The sequence below is a fragment of the Varroa jacobsoni genome, unplaced genomic scaffold, assembly GCF_002532875.2.
Source record: "Varroa jacobsoni isolate VJ856 unplaced genomic scaffold, vjacob_1.0 scaffold_922, whole genome shotgun sequence".
NCBI classification, from domain to species: Eukaryota; Metazoa; Arthropoda; class Arachnida; order Mesostigmata; family Varroidae; genus Varroa; species Varroa jacobsoni.
This window is the reverse complement of record NW_019213824.1, coordinates 37584-62272: the sequence shown is the minus strand read 5'-3', so window position 1 is coordinate 62272 and position 24689 is coordinate 37584. Positions and strand designations below refer to the sequence as shown.

The 24689-nt window shown below is 42.4% G+C and overlaps 2 protein-coding genes and 1 long non-coding RNA gene across 7 annotated transcripts in view; 1 reads left to right on the top strand and 2 right to left on the bottom strand.

The window, feature by feature from the left end:
- dachs (unconventional myosin-IXb-like dachs) overlaps positions 1-2160 on the bottom strand; it is a 33859-nt gene extending 31699 nt beyond the window's left edge. Inside the window, exon 1 of the mRNA XM_086970278.1 lies at positions 285-2160. Within this exon, the coding sequence (XP_086826404.1) occupies positions 285-375 (91 nt within the window). The 5' untranslated portion in view covers positions 376-2160. The remainder of the gene's footprint in view (positions 1-284) is intronic.
- LOC147752871 (uncharacterized) overlaps positions 1-24689 on the top strand; it is a 77849-nt gene that overhangs the window by 32966 nt on the left and 20194 nt on the right. For 3 of the 4 annotated variants that reach the window (XR_015312884.1, XR_015312886.1, XR_015312885.1), the window contains one exon: positions 16328-16414. The exons of the other annotated variant lie outside the window; for it this stretch is intronic. This is a non-coding gene — a long non-coding RNA (uncharacterized LOC147752871). The remainder of the gene's footprint in view (positions 1-16327; positions 16415-24689) is intronic. 4 annotated transcript variants of the gene reach the window in all.
- On the bottom strand, positions 11588-19317 carry LOC147752872 (uncharacterized). Of its 2 annotated transcripts, XR_015312882.1 has the most exons (3): positions 18714-19317; positions 14738-14967; positions 11588-13117 (listed from the first exon to the last, which is right to left on the bottom strand). XR_015312882.1 is itself a non-coding variant. In XM_086970292.1 (2 exons), exons 1-2 carry the CDS (start codon positions 14987-14989, stop codon positions 12851-12853), a joined length of 519 nt encoding a protein of 172 aa, XP_086826418.1. In that variant the 5' UTR covers positions 14990-15188; the 3' UTR covers positions 11588-12850. The 2 variants fall into 2 exon arrangements, 1 of the variants encoding a protein (XP_086826418.1); XM_086970292.1 differs by lacking the exon at positions 18714-19317 and having other exon boundaries at positions 14738-15188.

Genomic DNA, 24689 nt, shown 5'->3' with positions numbered 1-24689 from the left:
AAATCTGTGTTAGGTTCATGCAGACCTATCAGGAAAAACGAATTTAAAAAAGCCAAACGACACGTATCAGCTGGTGGTAAAACATCAATATGTCATCCAATTAAAAGCAGAAACGCGGCTCTTCCGTTTTGTAGGACGCTTCGACTTAGCCGTTCGTTGTTATATCATCGTAGACGTAACTGCGCATTTCTCTCATTTTTCTTCGTTATTATTGCATTAGTCTAGTAAATCGATACTATAGAGTCAACATATCTGCTATGATCTATACGTTCGTTCATATTTACCTTGGAGTCGTCTTTCGGTCTCCCAGTACTTCTGAAGTTCGGCGAAATATTTGTCGAGAATAAACTCCTTTGGTACTCCGAGTGTAGCCATAATGGCGATATTATACTAAGCACAATCGCTCACCCTCGTCGATAGCTGCGGACACTGTTGTGTTGGCCGTTTTTGACAGTTTGGCGCCACGAACCGTTCCCGCGCAGCAGGACAGAGGCTATTCAAGCATTAGGGTTGGGTAACTGCTGGCCCAGGCTTTTCTTGCTGGCCGGTGCATACGACGTAAATTACGTTGTTGCATTGCTCGTCGTCGATACGTCATTGGAATGATACCAATTATGAACGGTGTTTGTTTACTTTTGAATACAACAGCAGCTTTAGATAGCCGCAACCGCTGGCCGGCCAACTGATGACTGGCCGTCTTGTTTACCTCTATGATTATACGAGTGGAGTCTTTCGTCATATGTAAAATGCGAGTAGATTCCTTATAGCCTGACTCGCCTATCTAGCGCTCCGTCAGACAGATCTTTCACACAGTCTCGCACAACCGCACACATATACACGACGAATACAGGGAAGGGTAGCGCATAGTTCCGAATGACGCAGGAGGAGTCTGCCCGGTTTCATAAGAAGTTAACATTCTAAACCACCACAGACTATTACTATGACAACAGCAGCAGCAGCAGCAGCCAACACGGGTTAAACAGTAACAACTAAGCTTCTACTGTTCGAAGTTTGACACGTGCACGAAGTATACATAATCTATATTTGTGGAATCTGTGAGCAGTTAGTTAGTTCCTTTGTGGGGATTCAACTAAACCTAGCACCAAAACATCCAATCCAGTGCGGTCCGAGTTGTCTGCTAGACCTATGCTTCGACTTTTCTAGAAAAGTTCTATGATCACATGTATCGCAGGTGACCACTGCCTAGCCATCGACTGCGACCCCCCTCCCCACAAGTGACCAGTCATCGTAGGAGGTCCAAGATCGAGTGGCTTCACCTTCTCGCTACGTTCACCAGCAAAAGCCTGTCGACAAAAACACTACGCGATGGCATAATACTGTTTGTTATGCGTCTTGCTGCTGCCGTTGTTAACGTTGTGCTGAAACTGCACCGATGGACACAGGCCTTACCATAGTCCCATCAGGCTCTGCTTGTCTCTGACTGTGTGATACGTTCTCGTCAGTAACGTTGTCACGCTTCTGCCGCTGGGTGCAACTACCAGAGAACTGCCGCTCGATCGCCGGCCGTCTATGAAGTAACAGCGAAAGAAATTGCTTTTTCTTTTACTTTAGCTACAGATGCTGCTGCTGCTGCTGCTGCTGCTGTTTCTACTAGCAAACTTCGTCTTTTTTTACCGGAGGCTTTGGTTTGGCTCGCTGACTGGTTGGCTAGAGCCTGGTCGGTAATTCCCTCAATTCAGCCGGTGGCGAATGCCAGAAGTGATGGGCCAGCTACTGGCTTCTTTCACTACTGATCTATTGCTTCTGCTCCAAACGTCGGCGCAGGCTGACTGAAAACGAAGGAGCAAACTGATCGGGGCGAGCTGAGACTACTGCTATAGATGAGCTCGTTGTGCTGCCCAGCGCGGTCGGGCTGGTCCGTCCCAACACGGTGCGTGTGGGTCTGATTCGACAAGACTAATGCGATCCTATATCGCCTGGCGGCACTCCTCAACTGTGCGCGGGTCAGCTGAGGACGAAGTTCTGCTGGAGAAATAGCAGATGAAGGTAGCGTAATATCGTGCAACTAGCTAGAACAGGGGGCTCCTTGGCTCTTTCGATTGGCTTCTATTGACTGTTGTGGCGGTCGTGCGCGCTGTGCGGCAGCACTGACACTCTGTAGATGTTCAGCGAACGAGTGACGGAGGAGCGGGCACAGAACTGGCCATCTGACATAGCTCATGGGCGCAAATACCTAATGCCCAGACAAAAATTGCTGCCAGGGCAAAACGCACTTCAACATTCTAATTTCGCAATGACGTTTGCTCAACGTATCGTCTTTAGGAAAGAGTCATAGGAATATATTTATCTAGACGTAGTAGGAATAACTATGATGAGGAAAGGTGCCTGATCTGATGGTCAATAGTGCAATTGGATTTTGAGGTCATGCGAAAACACCGCCTCCCGGGCACTTCTGCTGACCGTGCACAAGTTACGTTCTGTCCTTTTTAGTTACAGTCTTTTCAGTAGCTCCGCTGATATTGCACAGGGCCTTTAAGGTGTAGATACTACAGCCGAATCTACCGTTACGTTATCGTAGTTGACCTAGCACCTTTCTAAATCTGACTTGTTCGGTCGTCCTTCTAGCGACGAATCACAGCTCAGAGATACACACGTCGAGTAAATTGTGACTCAGTAACTTCAGCCACTCATCATTCGATACACGAGTTCATAGACACCACTATTACCACTTGGGTCAGTCTGTTCTTTTCGTTAACGAAGTGCCGTACCCTTCAGCTTGACACTTTGAGGTTTGTGTTCACAAGATAGCAGTCCGGGGACTCCTGTTTCTTGCCACGACAGCATGCCCACTTCCAAACGCCAGCAACGCTTAACAGAACCAATCGCAGAAGCATTTCATGCAACTAAATATTCTTTGCAGCACGGCGTACCATCGTCGCTCAGCTGTTTACGACAATGCTGTTGGTGTTACTACTAGTTGTCTTTCGTTGGTGCTGCCAAAAACAGAGCTTGTCCTAGGGACGGCCGATGTCCTATTGCTGCGCCGCGGCTGCTTACCTGCCTGACTCTTCACTAGCGTTCGAAGACTTTGTTTTTGTTCGATTTCAATAGTGCGCTGATGCCTGGGGACGCAGCAGCAGCTATTTCTTGTTCTTCTGCTGCCGTCGTGTTTGCCATCGTCACTGGCGATCCCGCTACAGTTGCAGCAACGCTGTCCTGTGTATCCCTGTGTCTCTGTTTGAGTGCGTGCACCACGATGTGTTTCTCTCTGGTTGAATTGTGAGCGGCGGAGTTCTCGCAGCATCAGCATCACGAGCGCCAACCACCGCGACGACGATGTATGTGGCTCGGCTGCGGCCGCACGACAGCGCCGTCGGGTTGCTCTTCTACATTCGCTGCGCACAGATACACAGGCAGGCAGGCAGGCAGGCAGGCAGGCAGGCAGACAGACAGACACATACAAAAGGAAGGCATGCAGGCTAAATAGAGCCCTCGATTTCGGCCGGCGACTGCTTCTGCTGTTGTTGTCACTGCTGCAGCTGCCTTTCGTTGCTTCTGCTTCGCTTCTGGCAATTGCCGAAAACGACGACGTCGAAGCACACGAGGGAGGAGGCGTAGAAAAGAGGCCGAAGATGAAAAGCGAACCTGCTGCCGCTCTCGCCGCTGCCGTTGGCATCTACCGACCCTCGTTGAGTAGGGCTCCGTTGTCAGAGTACTATAGTAGCGGTAGTAATGATGGCGGTAGCTCTCGTAATAGATGACTCCTTTTCGTTGTTGACCAAGTTGGTGGTGGCTATACGGTGTTTCGGAGTAGAGCAGTCTAAAGCGGGCAGCCACCGTGGCTACGGCGTTGGCCGAACAAAAGCCAGGCAAGTGAGTAACGACGATGACGATCAACAAACGGGTTCCCTTGCCCCTCCCGCGAAGCGGCAGCAACCCATAACAACAGCAGCGGCAGCGCAAGTAAACGACGTGAACGGGCAGGAACGATTGAGTCGCACGGTCACCACTGCGAACGGTTCAGCTCGCTCCATGTCAGTCGGCAGATACCGATCAGAGGAGAACTGACCATGTGCAACGCCACACTGGCACCATCTCGGCGATGGGCGGCGCTTGTGACCTGCCTGTCATATCTACACGTAGAAACACTCTGTTCTTTATATATCCGTGTTTCTGTACGCTGCGGCAGAACTTTGCAAAGAGCGTCGGCAAAGACAGCCACGGTCTTCAGGCGCAGCCACCTTTGCGGAAACTGACAGGAGCTAAACGAAACGACGACGACGAAAGCTGAGAAGCTGAAGAAAAATTAACAAAACGGAAGCAACATTTACAGCAGTAACAGCTCACACTGATCTCTGGATCCGGCGCTTTCGAGGAGGCGGCGGCTGGCAGGCGCAGACAATGCAATCATGGGTGTCAAGCCAGCGCAGAACGAAAATCCTCATGGAAAAAGAGTAAACAACGAAATGTGCAAGGCGGTATACGCTGGCCGCGGCCGCCGAGCGCAAATGCTCAGCTGAAAACAGCGACGGTGAGACCTAAACCGAAGGCGATAAACTGAGTACGCTTCCGATGGACCGCAGGCACCGTTAAGAACCGCTGCTCGGTAGCAAAACGATATTCAGTACAGCGGTAATTCTGTACAGTGCGTGGGACCCACTACGGATACGTAAAGTAAGAGGTAAAAAGGGGTAAAGTGGAAGGAAAGAACAGCTGTTTCGCACTATAGAGCATGAGGGGAATGTGGGCCGCTCGTATATGAATGGTTCAGGTGAACGCTAGCTTAAGATATTTTCTCCCCTGCCTAATTTAAATTCTATACGTAGAGAATTTTTTCGAACTTCGACCTTTTCTACGCTAGGAGAAATTTCCTGTTTCTTATTGTTAGGCAGCGTATCTGTAGGCAGGTGCGTCGGGTAAAGCATCGGTAACTGGATAACGTCATAAATAATAGGAGAGCCGCTACGAAATAGAGCAGATAAACATGACTGTTTTACACAAAACAGGTATTCTGCATACACTGGTGCATATGGAAAAAATATTCCTTCGTGTCTTGCGCTGCATACGCAAGAGCTGCAAGATGTTTGACCAATTCGTCTTAGCTGTTCGGGCTAATGTGATATTCTCAATACTAAATGGGTTTCTCCCATTCAGACAAGCTATCAAAACAACATTTTAACCCACTTATTATGTTAATAGGCAACAGAATCAGTCAGGTCTATGGCTATATATATATATAGTTTAATGTAATCGATCATCCTTTATTGTTTTCTCTGATTTGATCCTATATTGTTAATATTCTATGGTATGATTCGCTTCTCAAGAAATACATATTATGTGCTATGTCTGGAGAGATTCAACGCATTATAACATTGCCGCCACTTGTTAATAGCTAGCTAATTGCGCAGAAAAACAGATTTTAGCGGCAAAGCTATCTATACGCCCCGTCGTTCAACCATCGACATGTGTCGTCCGAATCACATATTATACTATAGCAGTATAATTAGAGGATCAGGCAGGGGCTGATAATGGACCCGAAGATATATTATGAGAAGAGAACAACTGCACTTCTGCTCGCTGACTGCTTCGACCCTTCTTCTTTCGGCATTCCCTGTCATTCGCTATCCGATCTGAATCAGACGGTCTCGTCCATCTCCTTCTATCAAACACCGGGGCGAAAATATCTAGATACTGTCGTTGCTGCCTTTACCGCTGCTACAGACTTATCCACCGCGTTTCTGCGGCCATCGACGCTTCTCATCGTTATCAGCGCGACGTTTATCAATAACAGCGCCGACTCTGGTCGACGTCAAAGCTTCATTTGCTTCACTTCAGCGTTTACTCTTGTTTCTGACGCTGGCGACGCAATCCCGGCGGACGGGCGGCATGCTCGAGTCATGTCAGCGACACTGTAGTTATATCAACGATTATTGTTGCTTTCGTACTGGCCATTATTTCGATGCTATCCCGCCTGTCTTTTGGCAACGGTGTTCAGGCCAGACTATAAACTGTCGCAAATCTTTCATCTGAAATTATTATGCGATAATCGATTTCTCGGCTTTTCCACATTTTTCCTTTTCTCTTCTTTTTCGTTCGAAGTGTTCCAACTTCGAACGCCGTCGGCGCTAGCAGCGGCGGGCCGTCCCTGCGACGACCCGTCGCGTGTAGATGCGTCCGCTAGATTGCGCTGTGGCCATTCTGTATTTGTATCAAGAAACTACAAATGCACTTGTATCTAAGTATGCATGGCGTGTGTGTTTCTCGATACGAATGACTGGGCTAGCCGCTATGCAACGGGTTGTCCATTGACTACTTGTCTTAGATCTAGCAGTAACGTCTGGCTAACTATAGGACCGAATATCTGTATGCGCGTAGTTCGAATAGCCTCCATTTCTTCGGTAAGTAGGATAACAATGAAGATCGCCATAAAGAAGACTTCTTGCCTTGCCGTTTGTCTCCGACCGTATATTCTCGTTGGCGTATGTACTTCCAGTGCGGAAAAGATCGAAAAGGCTTAACAGACTATTCCGCCAACAGCTATAACACTTGCTACGCTCACGGATATTTGGTGATCGATTGTTGTTAGAAAATGCTCTGCTTTTTCTATACTGTTTTCGAAGCTCTTTTAGCTAAACGGAGCCTTTTTCGAATCATCCATTTTATGAGTACTGGAAATCTTGCTGTTATTTCGTCTTTTAATGGATACCTAACGAACGTTATTAGTAGAAGTTTATTGTTTTCATTCTACTATTCAAAAGCTTATGTGGATTCCTAGCGAAGATAGGAAACTAGACGTTACCTAAATCGGTTTTTTGCCGGTAGTGACATAGCTGTCGCGTTCGTAACTGTGCGTCACGATATTCTCTTAGCGAAATACGACATAGAGACAAATGAGTAAATAGAATTTTCTTATCTAAAGTGAAGTGGGCTTGTTAGACTTCCTGAAAATTATACTAACTATAAATTATAGACCTTTTAGGTGATAGACAGTCATGCAAAAAGCTTAGATAGTAATAATGGTAAGATTTTCTAAATTATGAATTATGTTTTTAAAATTTTGACAAATTATCGTCCACGAACTAACAGTACTTAACGATACTATCACTCACAGCTTGAGTATCGAATTTTCACAGCCATATGCCTCCCAATGATCTCCCAGAAATCTTGTATTCCGTTCGTCCGTAATTCCTGTATCGTGGCAATAAAACGCAAACGCGGCAGCCTTGATTGTATGTTTTGTCCTCTGAATTTAGTTAAAGCACACAGTTACTCTGGCCTGCATTCGTTTGTGCGCGAAAGATAAAACAAACAGATTCGGTATTACTAGATACAGACATCCATAACGATTCTCAGAATGAAGCTATTTAGTGCTTTGGCGTCCCCATGATCGATAGCTCAATCTATAGCTCATCCTATGAGCGTGCTGCGTCCTGCTAGCCGTACATGTACATGGCAACGTACGATTTCAGAGCGACTTCGCTTCTTTTGGCCGCCTGATTCGAACAGAACACTAAATCATAAGTCGCGGCCCCCAATGTTGAAGCTCGTGGCCATCAAACGATCGCGCCTAAAACGCTTTCCTCGCACTGTATAATATGCCCTCGCTTCACTAGTTCTAGCCAATAGGCAAACAAGCGGCTACACGCCAAGTTATAGCTGCATACCAAATCTACGTGCGAAACATGTTTGTAAGCAAAAACTGCTTTTGAGACACCTGACTACCGTTTCGAAGCATAAACAGGCCAATTGTGTTTTTTGACGATGGCGTTCGGTAAAACAGAGTAGAGCGGAAAACACCAACTAATTGCCATGAGCTAGAATTAAGCTCGGGTTTAAATTAGTTAAAGCCGATGGCATACATACAGTAATACAGAAAAGCATTAGTGGTCTGTGTCTGTGTTTCGATGTCCATAACGAAAGGACCATTTATGATCGACAACGGCGTCTAGTCCTGTTCTATGTGTTGACATTTGTTAATCGGGTACAAAACATCGTCCACTCAGCACATGCCATAGGTCACAGCTGAGTTATTGCAAACACGAACAAATACTCAAAAACGAATCTCTTAACAGGGCACAATCGTTATAACTGTTTTTTTTTTGTTATTATTGAATCACTGTACGTACATGCTCAAAGTAATACCTTTGCTGGAAACGTGCTATTTGTTTATTTAATATTCAGTAGAACTAGGCTGAGTGGCTCTTGTCGCTTGGCGTCCACGAATGATTATGAACCTCGATTATTCATCGTAAAGGGCAGCTGACCTCTTCCGTAACTGTTTTTCAGTCATCTCATCTTTGACAGGTTTACTTTTCAGTAGTGCTTTAGGAGGGTGCCTGTATTGTACGAACTGTATCTAGCGCGTTGCACAGGCACACGGGTTAGTTTGTATTGTTAGACATAGGAATGAGCCTTATCATGCCTGTGCTTGGGTACCACAGGTGTTGGAGCTGTTTCGTGTGACACTTCAGTTGTCACTTATTTGTGCAGTCACCAAGCGTGGACCTACGTTAGGTCATCGACGAATAAGGCAAAGTAGGTTTACAGAGCTTACAGTGGTAGCTTAATACTTCCAGTAGCTTTTCTCGAATCGAATTTTCATCTTTCGTATTCTCTAGCTCTTCGTCGATCCATGCACTTGCTACCATTTTTGCTTCTGTACTCGTCTGTAGGCATTAAAGTGTCGCTGACTTCCATACGAGTCGTCATCTTAGCGGGTTACTAACGGACCGATTAAATGCGGAGCATATCTAAAGCAACGGCAAAGCTTGACGTAAAACTCGAAATCTCTGTTCTGTTACAGATCATCAGACGATTACCATGTGTAGCTACGACAGCAAAAGCTATATTTACATACGTTGATATAGGCCAGATAGTACCAATTGATAGGGCCGGCTGCAAGCTCTGATTACTTTGTGGGCTGCGCTTTCTGTCTTTTCCCATCATTCTCTGTGCTGGTTATAATGAATAGTTTAAAATATCTATCGGCTGTTCTAAATCACTACGCTCGAGTCTATCTTATTCACAGTGCGTCAAGCCTTTAAACGCCATCTAAATCCGACTATATATATATATATATATACATCCCGGCCGGAAAGGGAATGTGACATAAATATTGCTTTGTCGACAAGGATTTTAACCAAATTCAAAGTTAATTAGGGACTGGTAGAACAATGGCGTTCGAAGTTTCTCATCCGTTCGTTGACATAACGTGTAGTCATTTAGGTGTCTGTATGTTTTCCAGCGGGTGCCCAGCATATATGCTTAGAAATGAGGTAATCAAGATGTTTTTCATTATTTGTCATTACTATCATCGGCGGGACCCTCAAGCAACTATTCAAGGTTTGCGTATAGATACAGGTAAGGTGTTGGTCCAAGATGTTTTTTTACTGTATGCTTGCTGCGCGCTCTAGTCAGAATCGGTTCCAAATTCTACTCGATTAGTATATAACACACACAAGATCACAGAAAAATTTTCTCAGTACCAATGTCTTGGGGTAGCAATTCTATCGCAAACTAGAAAGTTAGCGTTAAAACAAACTTTATACAAATGTTAGTGCCAATTTTCACGCGACAAACATTCTTGACAGCTTTTAAATTTCAAGATGTCAAAAATTCATCGAAATCATCTTGATATATTTAGATCTTTTGTACGAAAAAAATTAACAATAGTTTTCGCCAATTAAGTTGTCTATATAAGCTACAATAGCTAGCGTTTTGGAGATCCTTTGTACCTTCTGACTATTTTATACTTGCGCATTTCTTGGGGCTCTTGGCGTGCTATCGGTCCTGATTCCTATTATATTTTACCATTTATTATATTTATATTTATCAACATTGCTTGACGTACGGTTCAGAAAATGACTAGTGGGTATGTTTATGCCCTAAATTGAAGCTAATAATCGCGGTAGGTGGTGGTCACATCAAATTAAGATGACCTTCAGGAATGACACTTCTGCAAAAAAATATTTGTTGAAAAATCTGCTTATCTATTTAGATACATAGAGAGTAATACCGGTCGCCGCACTTATATATATATAGAATAATTTAAGCTGGTTTTATAAATAAAGATATATAAGGAATTATATAATTAAATAAAGAAGATCATAAATACACTGAAGTAGTAGTGTGTTTAAAGCCCTCGTATTTAGCGTCAACTGACCTTGACAAATTCGAGACGTCGATTTCTTCTTTGAAAGCAGTGGTATCCATGTCATAGTATTATAGTCCTCAAACATCACAGCCAAATATATCACCATTCTTCTGACCCAAACTTTACCAAATGAAGATTAATACAATACACTAAGACAAACAAGCGTCTGTGTCAAACGTTTGCCTAATTGAGTTGAATAAAGAACTATCTTGAATAAACCGCACTTGAGTCCCGTGTTAATTTGTACACAGATTGCACAACACTAACGTGATTAATACGGAGCAGACGCACACATTTGTCACACTGGCCAACCAAGACAAGGACCAATTGTCTGAGTCAGAAAGTTTAGATACTATACTTTCTTATTTCTAATTTTGTCTCTACGAAACGCTACGTCAAGGCGCAAAAACTCGCCGATCTATTTGCACTCCAGAATACCTCGGTCGGCTGTGCTCTCTACAATTTCGGAGAGGTCACAAGGGTGAGGAGAAGATGCAATAGAATGTTTAAAGTATACTCGGATTTTTAGCGTAAGGTCAAGCCAGACATTAAGCTGAGCCTGAAGGCATGTGCCTTTGTAATATTGTTTACCCTCAGACCGACTTGCGATTCAGCAGCCGGCCGTAGCAAGGACAAGAACTTTATCTTAGTCATCGAAGCAGTCATGGCTCTTCCGCTCGGCAATCCTGTCCCACAAATTATGGGTCGAGCTGTGAAAGTGTATCGGTACATTTGCTTGTGGGAGGTGATTCTTCTCGCAGGATCCACAGGGTTCGGACCAAGTCGCAGGTGCGTTATAGATCGTCTTGTCTTTGCCGCTCGCTTTCTCCTTCAAGTCGTCGATAAATACGAAACGAGCAGTGAACAGCACGAAGCTAACGCCTGCCACTGGACTGCATGCCAGATAACGTAATTCATCAGATACGCAAATGACCGTGAATGATATCGCTCTTTCTAGTTTGCAGAAGGGCTGAACGTACTTCATAGCACTCGTACAGATATCCATAAATGCAGCGGTCAGCCTTTAGTTGGTCTTATCCATCTTGTTCAAGAAGAAATCCGTTTTATCGAAAGTCTAAAATATCAACATAGGGGCAAGTGAATGAGATGTTTTACCCAGTTTATTTTTGTAGAAATCGGCTTCTTCAGCCACAGTATGTAAGGATGCGTTCAGATGCGAACAGAGATTTTTTTGCTAACAAGTTAACGGTCCATGTCGCCTAATTGCTTGTGACGTTTACGCACTTCGAAGAGGTAGATAATCATAAACATTTTGAAGACGTGTATGGCTTCTTATTTGGCTACATTTTCTGTAATAGAAATGCGTCGACAACTCATCAAACAGAGTCTGATCGCAGCATTTCTGGATATTTGCACGAGGACTATAAGGTATATTCAGCCTTTCTGCAAACTGGAAGTAGCGATACCATTCACAGTCTTTAGCGTATCGGACGAACTGGGTTATTTTGTCCCTCTAGTGGCAGAGGTTACCTTCATGCTGTTCACTCGTTACATCGGCTCACTCGGTGTTTACCGACAACTTCGACAAAACGGGTTACGTTTTGAGAAATTCCCATTCAGTTCCTTATGACACGACACGTATGACTTGGCATGGTTAACTCTTCAAACTGATACGGTCTGATGCTCGTCAAATGGATAGACAGAAAGAAGCTCGATCAGTAGGGTTAAAGTAGTAGTAAAAAGGTTCCAAAGCTCGTGGATTGATATGATACATAGCCCACTATTTTTATATGTACCAGACACAGAAACTCTATGTAGTTTGGAATCAGTGAAAGCTTGAAAGATTGATCGATTCTAAATAAAATGGGCCAATTTTTTAAAAATAATTTCGCTCCTCTATTTCATGGAAAATCACACGACAGTAAGTCAGAGATGTCACATGCGTCTGTTGAATTTCTAGAAATTCTACTAGCTATTCAATATTTTTTTACCCAGTAAACGTAGACTAAGCCTTACTTCTTCGTGGAAAATGTTAAACGTCTTCAAATACATCAAATTTCGATTTATTCGTACCCTAAAAAGTTTCAAGCACGCACCGCGATTAATGTTTTTATAGTGGACTTAAATGTGATTTCTTAGAAGTTATTGTTGTTCATGTTTTTTTTAGAAGCAACCAATGCATAAAAAACTTCTTTTTTATGTTTCTTTTTTTTTTTTTTTATTCTCCACATGCCTAGCTATGATTTTATTGAGTTACAATAGATATAACTCAATCAAACTCGCTACATGATCTACGAAGCTTTTATATGTAATCAAGGATTCAACGAAAACCCGCGGAGCAGATTAAAAAGGGTTTTGTCGGTTTTCTGTTTTAGCCTTATTATAGAAATTCCGCAGCAAACGCCTCCGTAACGTTGCTCTGACCGGAGCATACGTAATATCGGCTGACTCAAGAGGCCTCTTCAAGCTATTTGCCTATTTCTAAACTTTTCTGTAAAGGCTGTATTCAATAATGTGTCATTCATTTGTTTGCTTGACTCTTGCCCAACGTTATGGCAAGTCGGTAATGCCAACCCTTCTAAGAACGGCATGCTTAGTTTCGCCCATACGCATCTTAATGTCATCTAATGAACCGGACGTTCCCTTATTCAGCGTATTTACAAAAAATTTTTGCGTTCTGCAAGCAGTACAATCATTGACGGCTCGCTCATGAAGTAGCGAAGATAACAGAAGAATAGGCTATCTTGTACATGTTACGTGCTTCGAAATTGAACATCACTCACCGGGACGCGGCTTCTTTTTCCTCCTTAGTGAGCCACTAGTAACATGCGGGAGCTCAGAGTTGGCACGAGCTCTGCTCGTGGGAAGGCGCCCATCTGCCATTCCGCGATGAGTTAATCCTGAGACTCGTTTTTGATGATCGCACAGTGTAGGTGGAGCCACTGTTCTACCGAAGTAGGCCAGAGTACGGATTTCAACGCCTTCCATAGAAGACGCTAATGCCAACGGGGACAGCTTTACAGGATGTTTTGATACAGGTGACTGCTTGACGCCGTTCCATGTTGTCGTAGAACATAGCGCAAAAATCGAATAACGCAGAGCAAAACAGTGGATCATTCATCTGTTACTTGAATCAAGTCAATCGAACTGGAAACACTGTCGCACAGGGGAGATTACCCTACAGATTTAATTTTGATTTTAGTTTAAGTGTTATCATATTGTTTATAAAACGTTTCAATGATAAGATAACAATTTATAACACATGTTCATGCTAACGACGGTGTATAGTAACAAGAGTATTACCCTCCTATTGGTTGTGGCCCAACTTCCTATTAGTGTGCGATGCTTTTTCGTACTCAAACTATAATGAGAGAGATTACTTGCTTTGAATGGTTAGCTGTTGACCATTGACTGCCAGCGTACAATGGCTGACCAAGATTACGAGCAACACAGCGTCAGTGTATAGCAACAAAACAACGCAATGGTAACCAGGGAGACCAATGTAAAATGAGATAAAATATGTAAACCAGCGAACATGTAAAGGAAACTAAATTGCAGATCTCCTGCAATTTGGTTATGGATACGTGTACAGTCAAGTACTGGAATTGGAATTCAGTATGAACAGACGTTCTTAATGAAGCATCTCTGTTATCTCTTCTTTGAAACAGACTAACTGATGTATATACGCTGGTGCAACGCAGTGATCATAGTAATGTAAACGACAATTTTCGTCCCTAGTAATGAGCGTTGATGGCGCCTTTTATCCGAAAAGCTGGTCTACAGGCTGCAGGGCCTTGTCCTACGTAGCATACGCCGCTGTCCATACAGAGCAGGAACACGGCATGGCGACATAGGCGAGCGCTAAAAAGCCAACCCATTTTGCGAAGAGTTGAGCTTTTCATGTATAATAATTTAAGTTCTGCTACTTTTAGTGATTTTGTTGCTTACAATGAACACTTCTAATGAGGGGTGCTTCGTCACGGGGAAAACGCTACTCACGTAGGTTTTTTTTTCTAGCAGTTTGACCGTGAACGTTGAAAAATAAGTAAGAAAGTCTAATAAGAACTATAGAGGCAAACAGAGTAAAAAAAAAAAGCTAAGACACGAATATATAACAATGGAATAATAAAAGTTCACGGTCTTTTTGTACTTTTGTTGGGTTCACAACATTATGAAACTAATCGGACCGCGTAACAAACGAAAACATGATACAGGGAGGCAATTGAAGAAGTATAAAATGTTGCATTCTCACTTGTAGAGAAAAAGAAGCATAGAAATGTTTTTTATTGTCTAGGTTTGTTTTCGGTTCGCAGTATCACAGAGAGTGTCAATCAATTTTTTAGTTTAGCAACAACAGACGACTGGATCATAGTGATTAATTGTAGCAAGTTAGTTATGAGTGTAACCATCAAGGCGAAGCAATAAAGCCTTATGTATACAGGATTAGATAAATATTAACTGATCCTTTGTTGTACCCAAATTTGTATTATCTGTAGAAAATGTTTAACCAACGAAATCAGTAACAGCTGTAGAGTAGACCATTTAAATTAGCTTATTTAAACGAAAAAAAAAAACTATATGCTTATGTGCCAGAGGATTTCGACTTATGAAATCAGAACGTAAAGTGTCATAAAATGTCCAGTTTTGAAGTATGTTACCAACCTCATCCTTGTTTCGTTGATTTTCACGGGGAGGTGTGCGTCGTCCCTGGGCTTGACCATTCTGGCCACTTGGGTAACCGAATTTGATAAAGCTTTCCTTGTGTCGGCCGATATCGCTCGCCTGCCGATCGCTCGTACAACTGTTTAGGTTATTAGTTCGGTTTGACGCCGCCAGAGATTGGCTGCTACGAAAACGTGGTGGTTTTGCCGGCGGACGACTCGGGATTGTTTCTACAAGAACATGAGTCATCATACAAACGTAACAATTAAAAGTCAATAATTCTGCCCGATAATTTCGAAAAAGTTGGGATGGCAAAACTTTTAATATAGTGCGTTTTTATCATCGGCTTGTCGTCTGCAATTGCTACTAGGGTTAGCCAATAGGCAAACATTTCGTACTAATTTAGATCATTCTGTATACGTATATTTCTCGAACACGTACATGGAGATCATATACCGTACAGTGTTTTTTTTTTTTTTTTTTTTTTTTCGAATTAGATAATACGTAAGGCAAGTTGGTAAAAATCCTTCATGGCACAAGTACGAAATCTACGACCCCTGTTATCATAGGGTGTGTTTTAAGCGTCAAGTCTATTCACGCTACCAATTATGGATTGTAGGACACTAACAACGCAGCCATGTGTCACTAGTATGCAGATCATCTATCAGCTATACCCTCGTAAGTGTGGTAATACACCCGGAGAATGCTATCGATACCGGTAACACATCGATATCAATTACTATACCATTTTTATGACCCTTCCATTTGACCCCACTACAGATCGAAACAAGCGTGTACTAACAATACGTGCTCAGTGTCCCCGCGACGACAGAACGGGCCAGGTATAAAGGCTCATGCTGGATAGCTCACACTGATTGTGTTAAATCGTTCCCTACATTTGACACGTAGCTTATACGTGACGTTCTTTAGCTTTATACGGGAAATGCCCCTTAGGAGCATGATCGTTCCAAGGGATTCAGGCGCTATCATTCATAAGCCTCACTCATTTAGGCTGTCTGATAACAAAAATTATAGCTCTGCCCTTATTGAGGACGCAATTATCGAAGGTCGAGCATCGAATTATGCAAAAATAAAGACAAACGAATGACAGTACAGACTGATTCGAAACGTCAGTGTTCCTTAGCGGTGCTATCGTTGTACTTAGGTAAGTAGCGAAACGAGGTAGCAAACAATTTGCTAGTTATAAAAAAAAAATAATAATAGTTGCAAGATATTGGCCCAGGCGTTTCTAGGTACGTATTACGCGCACTTACGCATTGTTCCGCTGACGTACAACGTTTTGAGTCGATCTGCAATTATTTAACTTAAACCTATATATATGTTTTCTAATTTTACACATATAAAAGTTATCAAAAATGTATACATCTAACATTTCGAGTGAAAAAGGCAGTAGCCATGATCGCTTCGCTACGATTAAGTGATACTTTGCTAGCATCATAGGACGATTATTTATGGCAATCTGAATGGCATTAGTATCAGGCTAAGACAGATACTTTTCATAGCCATGTTGTAACGACCGACACCCAGGCCGATACCGCAGAGGACTTAACGTTTTTGTGCCCTTCGCAGTGATTGCGTGGTCAGCAACTGGACGTCCGGAATGAGTATCCATTTGCTTTGTCCTGTGACACCGGCAGAACGTTCAATGAAATTCATGTAAGCAAATTGTTGTGAATTTTACCTTATGTTCTTCTGTCATTGGGAAATAAAAAATATTCCGTCGCCGATATATTTCCTTCTTTTGATAACTCTCACTCATGACTAATCTTAAGCACAATGAAACGATATTTCGTATACTAATGGTTTAAAAGAAGGTTTCGATAATGAGACGACAAAGATAGCTAGATATTTTCTACGGTAAGCTCTTACAAAAAGTGCTTTGTTTTGGTAAATTTAACAGTTATATGATGATGACATCGTAAGAAGGCATAAAAGCGTCATCGTTCTTGAACGAATAGATGGCAGCTTGTCGTGCTAACCTTCATGGGTCCTCGCAACCCCTCTGTACCCGCATGAGCTTGCACTGACCAAAGCAGTTACAACCAATTATACGCTGTTGCTAACCTTGTTGCAATTTTTTCTCATTTGAAGCTGTCGGCTATGATAGCTATTTTAACTTATCGACCATTACTGGGATATACTTCGAGTCCATTTTTGTATGGCTGTAGGTATAAGCTATGACATCACTCGTATTGGGTGTTGTTTCTGTATACTGATCCTAAAGCTTTTCCACCTGAGTGCGAAAAGATATCGTTGAAGGTAATTGTCACCACAGATAAACGTCGACTGCTTATGGGAAGAAGGGTATCACTCTGGACTAGCAAATGAAGCTATGCACAGTTGATGGCTATTATTCGAGCTGGACACGAAAAAGCTTGCTCCCTTTTGGGCGCGGTCAGTCGAGCGAGAAAAACGGACCGTTACTGTAAAAATCGTTGCTTCAGTTACTGGACAAATTCATTAAGAGCACAAGCAGTGCTCATGACCGCTGACGATGGCTGATAACTTAAAGTTTGCCATTACAAAGTTACCATTCGAATGTAAGTCACTGCTAGCGTTTTCGATGATGATCGGAACGTGAACCGCAGTGACTACAATCCCTTTGAAGGTTAGAGCGTTCTGTTGGAACGCGGGAGGCGTAACGAATAATAAATGACTGATATGGGGCAATACGGAACAGAAAACAATGAAATTAACAAAGGTGCACAACAATCGATAACGAAAGTCTTTTAAATGCTATTTTCTGGATAGTGAACCTATCGTTTGATCAACGGCTTAACTTTAGGGTAACCAATTTAACGGTCGTTCTGCACTTGTACAGCAACTAAAGCCTCCGAGACAAAGGCACGAAATGAAAACAGCCGCTGTTAATGCTCACCTCTGTTATCGCTCTCCTGTTACTCGGTTCTGCTCTTCTGATTGATTTAGACATGACATTTTTATTTTGTATTGACAAAGACACTATCTTAAATGATTCGATTTTTGCTACTTCTGTGATAAGAAAAGAAGCATTGCCTGGACCAATAAAAGCCCGTGCTGCTGCTGCCTCCCGGTCTAAGTTCTGCTTGCCGATCAGCTCGACTTTGAACAAGCCCATTCTTATGGCGAGCAGCTTGTCAGTGTCTTTCGTTGGCAATCGATATGAAGATGATACTGGCGGTGTGGAAGATTGAGATCTTCAGTCGATTTGCCAATGTGATTCGATACGGCGGGTCGAGAAGCATGCATCTTCTGCTTAGACAGACAGCAAAAATGACGACTTAAACGGAACATGGTCGATGTGGAAAAGAAGATGATTTGTGTCTGATCCGTCAATGCTGTATATTCATGTGCCGTTCAGGACGTCGTGCTAAATATGAGTTGCAAGGATTGAGACTAGTTAGCGGTGCTACCCCTGCTAGTATTTGCTTAATTGCTTATGACGGACAATATCTAAATTGTAAAAGACCCGAAATATGTCCATTGATAAGTATATGAAGCGCCTATTATGAGCTCCCCGATGTTTGCACCGAGCTTTATATATATTTCTTTATTCATTTCATTCTTTCTATTTAATAGGTTTTTCGTCAGCCGCATTATGATTAAGTAATTTTGGCATAAACTAAAAAAAAAAATTCATTTAAATATTTTTTACCGAATTAAGTTTAACTATAGTGCTATTAGATCCGCTTTATATTTAAAGCTAGGCATGCACGTAATCTATAAAAACGAAGATGAAGAATTTCCTAATCCGTGATAAACACGTGTAGCAACAATAAGGTTAAGTAAATAGTGTTACATTCGATGTTGTAGAATGTGTTGCTTATACCGAAATAAGCTCAGATCAGAGTAGCTCGACACATACATGCTCACATATAAATAAAATAAGGGTAATCACATGAAAACAATAAGCTGCTAATAGTTTGGCAACCGGCAATCTTAATTGCCACCGACTATTAGCGACGGAATGACTCACCTCCCACCGATGAATACGTTTAACTAGAATACTAGTGCATCCTTGTCTTCAATTCCTTCCTTCGTCATATCAAACTCACGCGTATTACCACAAACAAATCCACCTTGCACGGAACCCTGTTTCCGAAAGAAGCGCAGCAGGCAAGCTCGGCAATAAATTTTCCCACCTGTAATCCTTACTTTGCTATTGTTTATAGTCGTTCAGCACCTTTGCTTCCTCTCGACCAAGAGATTATTAGACAGTGCAAGAGGTTATATATCAGTTTACTCGAAGGGTTCCTGATTTCAACGCTAGGCAGAGATTAGTACTCAACTATAACTGGTACATCCTTCAAAAATAGAAAGGAATAGCAGCATCTGGAAGGCCGAAGATCGTACACAACTGGCGAGATTCACGAGGATCTGCTCACCGCTTCTACTACACTCACGCACACACGCACGAACTTCACGTTACTTGGTCTAGAAATGCTACCCGTTGTTGATAATGTCGGTGACGACAAGCCGAACAGCGAACAAAAAAGCCGCACCAACACTATCAGTAAAGAATAAAATTGCTGCCGGGAGACCCGAGGCGAAAAAGAGCCCTATAAGCCGTCCAGCAGCGGATTTCGGTAGCAATGGACCGCATCAACGACGGCGGCAACAACGGCCAGTTTCTCACTTTATCCGGTTGGCGGCTTGCGCGACACGACTCAGAAAAAGATAAAGATGAGGAAAGGCCAAGAGCCGGAATGAGGCTCAGTCCACGGAGGCGACTGCGCCTGGACAATTCTTATCGGTACTGAAGTTTTTGGCAGTGGCGCCACCCGTGGCCAAAACGGTAAAAGCGCGCGATCTGGACATGTGCTAGGTTTTTGGGGAGGCCGCTAGCTGGCGCTTAAGTAACTATTGTACAAATGGAATAGAACATTTTTCGAACACTTTTGAGGTGAGGCGGTCGCCAGCTGCATTTCAAACCGTGGATCACAGGTGGTTGCCGATAGCCAAGCAGCCGGGAAGGCCTCGTTAAGCAGGTTGCAATTAAGGTGTATTACGAAATTGCGTTTCAATATAAATTACAAACAGATAGGGGGGTATGTTACAATTCACGGAACAAATCGCTTATTATGGTATTAAAATGACCGACTTGAATAACACTTAATATGCTTTCATTCATAAATATCAGTTTGTAGTATAAAAACTGCGCTATAATATAAGCTAAACACAACAGATCAACTAACTAAGCTACTTTTCTAGGGCCGAGATAATTCAAAAGCCTCATTTTTGCGATGTAAATGAAGGTAGGTCGAAGCTGAATAACGATGACGTTCCGCTAGTGTCTCTTATCAATCGAGCCTTACAATATCGAGCATTACAAATGTCTAAGATTCATAATTTTAACACGGATGCACAAATATTGATTTACGCTTATTATTGGAGTTGAGGCACTATCGAAGTCTGACGTTTACGCCTTTGGCTGTGTAAAATACCGGCATTGTATCTGAGGTTTCCATAATCACCCTTGTGTAATGGGGTCGCATCCTCGCGAAAAATTCAGTAGTCGAATGCACCAATAGCAAAGTGCGGATAAATCTCCCGCCGCAATGAACAGCCTCACAGTTCAAATATAATGGACCGGTTGACAAGAGTACAACAAATACGCCTCTTAAATCATCTATTTAGTGAATCTGTTCGACCTGCCTGTGCCGGCGTTTTGTTGATCAGGAAAGTTAAGTGGTGAAACTTTATGACTCGGTTGAGAACGTAATAACTCAAGGTCGTGCGATAACTACCAACAAATTACCAAAAAGTTGTCTTCAGCCGCCCCTCGTTACTAAACAAATGGATAAGTAGCTATCGGGATTCTGACGACTGTCGTTTCCCGTATACTTGCGACCTTCCTGCTCCGACGAAAGTTGAATATTTCATCAGGGAACATTGTTAGACAAACCCTAACCAAACGTTATTGTGGTATTGTTCATACAATTATCCTCATTTAAATGATCTACATGGAACGGGCACTGATTTTGTAGTGGTCAGTTTTGTAGTGTGTGACAATTATGTGAGAAATGGTCGAGAAGTCAACTTTGTTCGCTGGCTCGCTCGCTTTTTTCTAATTATTGTTAGACTATTGTTAGAAACTACGTTTTTCTAACGATTTTAGCCACTTGGACGTCAAATAATCCATCCAGGTGCTGCCACGACGTGCGGCATTGATGAAGTGTCTCGAAAAACAAAAATACCCCCAAAAACATCCACTAACTCCACTCGACAAGATGCTTTCGGTGGGTTCTATGTTTATTTACGCTCGGCTAGTTAACTTCCAAAGATTGATAGACCAATTTTGCCTATTTAATAGACATAGGTAAGTTAACGGCCTTATTGCCGCTTCCGGGTATTAAAGTTCGCTACGCTTTTGATTGTCGGTGGATCGTGTATGAATGAGAATGTAAAGTAACGAAATTACGTTTTGTGATGGTGCGACTGGAAAATTATCTAATCTAACTTCAAGCAAATAACCCGTCACTCATTACTGCGAAAGCTTTCAACTTACTAAGACGGGAAAAGCCATAATCTCATGCTATTGTTTACAGCATTGCTGAAACACGACAATGATTGAGAATAGCGCCAACTGTTACCCGAATCGCGGACGGCTTTCTTATTATACACGAAGTAAAAAATGTTTGTTCTTTTACTGTAATTTCGTAAACTGTCATCTAAAAATGCAGAGAAATAATGAACACTGAACAGGTGCATGCGCTTCTACGCCATAATATAGCATGTTAATAGATTTTTAGGCGATGTTTCTATTCATAGTCTACAGAATCGATTTATAATCATCCGGACGAGATCAAGCATCTAATCTTGCTACTCTAAGTACCGTATACTTTTAGAGCATTCGCTACACAGCTTTTAAAAGACTCGTGTACCTACATTTTAGCGAGCAGTATTTTCAATAAAAGCACAGGCAGACACACAAACATCCCATACGGCTTCTAACAGCCACGAGCAACATTTCAATTCTATGACAACGAAACGTCTTAGAATCATCGGGCACGATGGCTTCCAGAAAACTCAAGCTGTACTTTGACTTAAAGCAGGAACAATGCTTGTGTTTGCTTAGCCGGCAACCGGGCCAACAGGAAGTCTCTAGTGGGTACTGTATACCTTACAATGGTTCTTAAATTCATCTGCCAGTTTCCAGTTTCTTCCTTCCCTAAATCAAGACCCTTCCTTCCCTAATCAAGACCCTCGCTTCCCTAAACCTAGAGTTGCATAGGACACTAAAAGATCTACATTCGCCGCGGTAACCAACCCTAACTCCATCGCCATCTTCTACCTGCATTGGCGTCTGTGAAGTCCTCTCTTTGACACAAAACTGAAAGTCGGCCACACACTTCGCGTCCGCGGTTGCACGAAATCGAAAGACGAAAAACTGAAATGTCTGTTAGTTGTTCCGTGCATAAAACTTCTATATATAGCGATGATACGCCTGTTAAATAATGTTGGCTAAAAATTTCTGCGTTTTTTTTTTTTTTTTTAGCTGCTTCATATAGAGTAAACAACATAGGACTGCCTTGCCGTGAATGGCGACTCAGCTGAACAGAGAAGCACTCTGGTGGCTGCTGGGGAGCGGCGCAAGCTTCTCAGCGAGATAACATCATTATACAGTAGTAATACACGATATATTTTGCTATAAACTGAATCTATACGGAAAAACGTTACACGGACGAACAAGAACGGGTGAGTGGTAAAACGTGAGAAAACTGCGACTTGAATATACCGTCGTGGAAAAATCTGTCGATACTGTAGCATATTGGTTGCGAATTTTCTACTGACTGAACGCTGGTGACAAATCTTGCGTGACGACGTGGACTGGTATGACTCAGCCAATCTTTCGGTCTCAATGGGGAGATCACGCCATCTGTCGATATAAGCCACCATATTGTTTTGGCTTGGCTTGGCCTGGCCTGGTTTAACCTATATATATATATATATCGCAAACATTTAGCGATCCGTTTTCGGTGAGTACTCAGGAGAACGTGGCTGCTGTAGCATCGTTGCAGTCCTGGAAAGACGTTTCACTAATGTTTAGCTGACGAACATGCTACAACAAGAGTAACTGTTCTAATATAGCACAAATTCAATACGCTCGCAGAATGGACGCGTGGCAGATGTCTGTATGGGCTACGGCTTCAAATATTCACCGCACATATGTTGGGTCGTTTTCTTTTATTTATATATTGTTATTATTGAATAAAAATCAGTCAGTAAACCAAGCACTTTTGTTTTCTAGATAAAGTGTGTTACCATCTCTATTGTTGCGTTTGTGCCTGTGTTTAGTAATAGCTCTGTGGATCGACAAAGCCTCAAATCATTCCATTCATGACGCATACTCGTAAAACAAATTTTCTAAGCTACTATGAAATCCTGGCTAACCATCCAAAATATGCTTAACATAACTTACGTTAAACGTACGCGAACAATTTATTTATACAGTTAGTTCATTATTAAATTTAAGATGCCTGTAGGTGGAGCTACAGAAGTATAGTATGAAAAGTTAGGTACAGCCAATGGTTTCTATTGCTTGAACGCATTACTTGGCATGACGCTCGCCTCCCACAACCCGTTGTCTGTCCAACTGAACCGTGTGTGCGTTTTTAATAGCTCTGTAAAAACTCGTCCGCTCAGTTAACACATTGCACCGATTTTACCCAGTTAGAACAATTGTCTTCCAGCATGGCCAGTATGTTTAAAAGACTTATCTTCATACAACATAACATGGATTCCCACATGTCATTTCTTAAGATTAACAGACAACGAAATCTCGCAGTTGATCTTTTTTACGCGGGTAGTTTCGAAATCAAAACATAAAAACGTCCAGTTGAAATGAGCTTGCTGCATTTGTGTATGTAGATAAAAAGCCCAGAGTCCGAAAAGGAACGCCCAGCGGCTACAAATTCACAATCCATCCGTGGAAATGCGTGCCTTATGTGTGTTGATGTTTTCGCCAAATACATCCGCATTTGTGTTAGTTTTCGCTTACGTAGGTACTAGGTTCTATGGTAGCAGCGCATCCCGCGCTAACACATTTTCAAATTTAACCGCCACTTTCGGCCGCGTTTAGGTCTATTTCGTTTTTTTGTCATACGGGTGAACGTGTAATCGGCAGGTCACGATTTTGTGTGCTGGTACCATCTCTCACCCACGTTCTCTATATTGCGGAATGACCCAGTCAGAGTAAACGTCGTAGAGCTATCATGACAAAAAAGCACACATCAGCTTAAAATATTGTGTAGGACATATTGTACTCGTACAAATATTCGCGAAAACATCTTTCGATTGTACATTTTATTACATCCACCCCTATTCAGAATCCACAATGTAAATCCCGTTTCGTACGACAATTTATCTGCAAATAATGTAATGACGAGTCATTAATACACGTACGGTGTGCCGAAAAGGAAAATTGCATCGACCTTTCTCTATGCATAGCGATTATGATGATCGCATCCCCGGTGCTAACTGTCACCTCGAGACATAATTTTATATTATAAATACGATTAAAAACCTCCTTGCGCATGCTTCTCACAGTTTGAAATACTCGTGCTTTGACTCTCTCTCTCTCTCTCTATATATATATATTTATATATATATATCCTCTATATATATATATATATATATATATATAGAGGATATATATGTTTAGGGACGATATCTGCGCAACTTGGCCCTGCAATTCACAAAGCAGCATTGATGAAGAAATACTATCTGTTATAGTTTGTGTGCACTCTAAATGTGGCCGCATTTAATGGGTCGGAAAACGTTATTACGGAGAGGATGTGGGAGAATAGACTCATCTCTATTTACCTTGGCCATCATGGCGGAAAGCCCTCAATACATTATTAGCTGCGAGAGGCTTAGAGGAGTTAATAGATAATCGTAAATTCGCTCTAACTTAACTAATATCTTTAGCGTTTAGCATAGAAAGACGCAA

Excerpts from the sequence above, each read along its gene's own strand:
- LOC147752872 (XM_086970292.1), bottom strand. The coding sequence starts at position 14,989 with ATGATGACTCATGTTCTTGTAGAAACAATCCCGAGTCGTCCGCCGGCA. Across the intron at positions 13,118-14,737 it reads ATCAACGAAACAAGGATGAG|TCACCTGTATCAAAACATCC; the intron begins GTTGGTAACATA and ends GGCGTCAAGCAG.